General features: G+C 42.4%; 1 protein-coding gene across 2 annotated transcripts; it reads right to left on the bottom strand.

Moving 5' to 3' along the window:
• Positions 1-1,529: 1,529 nt before the first annotated feature.
• On the bottom strand, positions 1,530-1,945 carry LOC108799547 (MICOS complex subunit MIC10-like). Of its 2 annotated transcripts, none has more exons than XM_018571421.1 (2): positions 1,861-1,945; positions 1,530-1,696 (listed from the first exon to the last, which is right to left on the bottom strand). In XM_018571421.1, the coding sequence occupies exons 1-2, from the start codon at positions 1,930-1,932 to the stop codon at positions 1,583-1,585; spliced, it is 186 nt and encodes a 61-aa protein (XP_018426923.1). In that variant the 5' UTR covers positions 1,933-1,945; the 3' UTR covers positions 1,530-1,582. The 2 variants fall into 2 exon arrangements, with proteins under 2 accessions (XP_018426923.1, XP_018426921.1); XM_018571419.1 differs by having other exon boundaries at positions 1,530-1,750; positions 1,870-1,945.
• Positions 1,946-4,696: the final 2,751 nt, after the last annotated feature.

Genomic DNA, 4,696 nt, shown 5'->3' with positions numbered 1-4,696 from the left:
CCACCAACCAAAGTCTTTTTAGTGGATCTGTTTCTACAATATGCCCTCTTGCACGAATGGATTCCACTAAGGTGGACAGACAAAAATCCAAGTTGGTTGCTCATTATGTATACATATGCTTCCATCCCAAGTGGATGGTGATAAGTAATTACTTATCCTACACCTGGACAGTCATCAGGAATGCTAACTGAGCCGAATTGTTTTTTCATTTATCATCTGTTTTTTATGTGGGGGGGTTTATGGGGACTAATATCTATTTTAGAATTGGATATTTGCACATAAATGTGATTGGGGCCCTTTTTGGGGGTTTAATAATAAAACATTTATATGTTTCTATATAAACATATAGGTTATGGCTTTTTTTGACCATTGAGTAAAACAAACGTGTTCCATCTGGCCTCTTCAATGACGTTCATTAGTGGGAACCATTCAGTCTTTGAAGGCATTTCTGTCTGCAGAAATGCCACTCACTGGATGTTTTTTGGCTTTTCGCATCATTCCAAGTGAACGCTAGAGCAAGGGTCTCAAAGTACTAGCCGCGCTCCAATTCTGGCAAAGAAACCATCACAGACACATATACTGACATTATAAACACATGCAGACATTAACACTGGTAATGTGTATAGTTAAATTTCATTTTGAAGTATGACATTTTATGAAATTTGGCAAGCGGTCCCCACGGGAGAAAAAAATTTATTCAGTGGCCCCTGAGTGAATTAAGTTTGAGAGCCCTGCTCTAGAGACTACTGGGCATGAAAATTTTAGGACATCAGCAGTTACAGAAATATTCAAGCCAACCAATCTCGTGCTAACAAACATACCATGGTTAAAGTCATTGAAATCAGATTTTTCTGATTCTACTCTGATTCTGAGTCTACTGTTTGAATAAACTGCATCTCCAGACTTAAACTCTGCATGATTTTATGTATTGAACTGCTACTTCATGATTGGCTGATTAGATTATTGCACGAATAGGCAGGTATACATGTGGTCCTAATAAAGTGTACTTAGCATTTAATAAATTGAGAGAGGTCTTACACGGAAGTCGCCCTATGATGTAGCTTTACATTTTTTTCTTTTTTTGATTGAGCCAAGAGGGCATGTTGGAAAGCTTTTGTGGCAACGGAATAGATTTTCCTTGTGCATCCACCACAAGGCACTGTTTCATATACTGTATGATCCAAATCTTCTGATATCCAATGTCATCCATTGGGACAGAAACTGCTTGTGAAATAGGAAGATATGCCACTATGCCCACTTTATCATGGGCATTTTCCTGCCTCCACAGATGAAGCGTGGGTAGCAACCGGTATCTTGTTTGTGATGATAAGGACTCTGTCATTCAACAAAGAGACAGTGTTCTTGATGGTGTTAAAGCTGCTCCTTGAGTCTTGTTGGCTTTTTTCAAAGTTTTTTGTTTTTTTTAGTTTTTCTTTATTGCCCGAACAGCTGTGACATTAAATATAAAACAAAATAATTGCAGATTTCCAGACCAGAGAGGTTGGCCGCTGTGGAGGACACGACGAGGGGCCTGGAGGAACCACGGACTCATGCTGGACTCCTATGTTCTCCTCTGCAGAGGTCACTGTTCTTTGACAAACTTGCCGTGCATGAGATACGGTGACTGAAAGTCATTCTGACAGTTGGAATACGCCATGCCCAAACCGATGCCGGAGGAGAATACGATGGGCCACGTCTTCCTTTGGAAGAAAACGATGGAGAACACGATCCCCAGGCCGAGCCCGGCACCCTGGAGGCGTTGTCACTCTTCTTCTTGATCCTGAGAGGACTCGGTCACGGGTCAGCCAATAAGAAGTGTCCAAGTCACGCTGGCCGTGCTGTAGACACCTAAAGAAGGACCCCATTGGCGAATTTAACGGCGGCGTCAGCCAGGCAGCGGTCCCACTTCCTCCCGAGCTCCTTCTCAGACATGTTGACCTCTAGCTTTTTTCAAAGTTTTTTAGCCAGCTGAATGTCTCTGGACTTGCTGTTACTGTGTTTCTGTGCTCGAGCAGCATCTGCTTTTCCTGTGCTAGTAACAGTACATTATCTAAATAGGTATAGTCTTACACATCCCTCTCTCTGAATCTTGATTACAGTCACGCAAACTTTGTGTGTGGGGGGAAGGAATTGAAAGTTGAAGAAAGATGTATGGGTATATGCTAGTACAGATTTTTGGGGTTGATTGAAAGCATGAAGTCTCCTGGCTGACCTGACTAAATTCCAGTGCAGCAATTCCATCTTAGTGCCATTCTGTATGCATATGTTTTCTGAGTGTCCATAGATTCAGTACTAGTCTTTAGCCTCCTGATGTCTTGGTGAACTTAAATATTAGGTAGTGTACTCTTCAATACTTTTTAATCCTCCTGCACAGGCATAACTGAGTTCTCGGAGAGTAGGCCACAATGAAATTCCTCAAGTTCCTTGAAGAACTAGGGATTTTAATTTAAATCCAAGAGCTTCTGCATTGCCTTCGGAACTTCCAGGCATGGTCTTGAGCTATAGTCTTGATAGCCCAGGGATCTGCAATTGATTCTGCCCAAATGTGGCTAAAACGCTGTAATCTGGTCCGGACATTTTTTGAGCAGATGTAACCTCAAAATGATTTCTGCCCTTCTTGCCCAGAAGTAGCAGCTTGGTTGGAGTTCTTTTCGTTTCTGTGAAATTCTTTTTCAGGCCTATATGCTTTGGCCTCGCCTAACCCTGCTCTATATGTTTGTTTTCAAACAGAGATAGTCTTTCAAAGGGAGTTTTACACCACTCCTGTTTTGAAACTGGGTCAGGCACCCAGGGATGCAGTCATGAGCCACTTCTAGCTTTTATGAACCAGAGCATGTTTTGGGCTGCCAATTTGATTGTCCACTAAAACTACAAACAAAATGTCAATGGCAGTTCCTGGAGGGCTGAAATCAACTCCTCCTGCACTAGTTCCGGTGACTATTGCTGAGGGCACACTGTTAATTTATACTTCAACAGCCTTCACCACAGATGTGAGCAGATCAGCTGGGTGACAGACTCCACATCATGTAGACCTTCTTTAGAGCTATATCAATGTGCCTATCTAGCACATCATGAAATGGCATTGAATTCTCTAGCGGTAATGTGACATGGCATTCACCAGTGAGGCAGCATCATGTATCTTTGCTTCTTCATCATTTAAAAGATATAGCTATTGTGCAAAATCTATTGTGCATATATCTCCGCACAATTATCCAGAATCATTTCTTAGGGGGGGGGGGGGGTGTAAATACCTTTTTAATTTTGTGTTCATAGTATTTGTATTGTTTCTTAGGAGCTTTGTCCTCTTCTTCTCCTGATGGGGTTTCTGACCACCTGGATGTTTGGTTGCACCAAAGTGAAGTTGAAGATTCTGACACCTTCCTCTCTACAGTGTCTCTCTTCCCGGTCATCTGAGGAAACCCCTTCTTAAGCTACATCCTGGTTTCTGACCACATCATCTGAAGTGGGGATTTTCTTACTGAGGCTGCCCTGAATAGGGCTTTTCCAGCCCCCACTTCTTACAGAGAAGTTGGAAACAACTTCACATAATGCAATACAAAGTCCACAATTCAAAGGTTGATGCAAGCAATGCAAGCAAGCATGCCAAAATCAAACCTCAAACTATCAACTTGATGTAGAACTTAAGAAACTGAAATTAAGTCATGATCTGTTGAGAGCAAGTCTTTAGCAAATGTTAGCACTGTGGAGGATGGAAAGTGGAGTATTTCCATGCGTCTAGTAACTTAACAAAAGAGAACACTCTTCAAATAGAGAGAGTACAAAGACTAAGCAGTGGCAGTAGTAGAGAAGGGTTTAGGAAAGTCATGAACATAGTAGGAAAAGGAAAAGTCAAGAGTGGGAGAGAAAAAATGGAGGGGAGCCAGAGCCTACTAGAAACTTAGGGTATATCCCCGTCCAGGGATAGGGGACCAGTTGTATAAATCAGGGCTAATAGACATTGGGATGAACATGCCTACCCACACAGAGGGTACAAAGGGAATAATAAATTAGAAGTGCAGACCCCTGACAGAGGTCCTCATAGATACCAGGCACAAGATGTCCTTGTACGTTATGGCTTCCAAGGAGACCCAACTGGACCAAGTGTGTGTGAATTTTGTAATTGTGATTAGTAATTTTGTCTTAACTTATATGAATTAATTCTTCAATCTCTGTAACAAAGTCAAGAGTACTGCTACAGGCAATTTCCAGAATAACGGTATCGCAGTGTCTGCTGCATTAAAGGGTTTCTAAACCCTCCGGTGTTTTTGCATATATCTACTGCTAGCAAGCAGTAGATATATGCAAAAAGTTTGGTTTTTTTTAAACGCTTTAAAAGCGGTTTAAACTTACCTGTATCTTCACCGCGCGCTCCCGTCCGAAAATCTGAAAATTCTCGGGCGGCAGCAAAGCATCTAGGGGCGGGCACATGCGCAGTTCAGATTTTCGGCTGGGGGAAGTGGAGACACACAAGGTAAGTATATGGACGCGTGCACCCGCATGCAGACACCGTGGGACAGGAAGTGCCAGCAAGGACATTGGAGTCGGCGCTGGATCGGAGACCCGCAGCAGCGCTGGAAAGAAGGCTGAAAACGACAGGAATAAGATCGGATTAAGAGACATCTTTTAAGGTAAGTGCTTTTATTAACATTGGGGGAGGGGAAAAAAATGTTTGCCTTTAATGTCACTTTAAGTAAAT

The sequence above is a fragment of the Nanorana parkeri genome, unplaced genomic scaffold, assembly GCF_000935625.1.
Source record: "Nanorana parkeri isolate BGI_ZX_2015 unplaced genomic scaffold, ASM93562v1 scaffold1752, whole genome shotgun sequence".
NCBI classification, from domain to species: Eukaryota; Metazoa; Chordata; class Amphibia; order Anura; family Dicroglossidae; genus Nanorana; species Nanorana parkeri.
Note: the sequence above shows the minus strand (reverse complement) of the source record. Positions and strands in the feature narration are given on the sequence as shown.

Coding starts and splice junctions, on each gene's coding strand:
- LOC108799547 (XM_018571419.1), bottom strand. CDS start 1,932: ATGTCTGAGAAGGAGCTCGGGAGGAAGTGGGACCGCTGCCTGGCTGAC. Junction 1,751..1,869: donor CTGACGCCGCCGTTAAATTC/GCCAATGGGGTC, acceptor CAACGCCTCCAG/GGTGCCGGGCTCGGCCTGGG.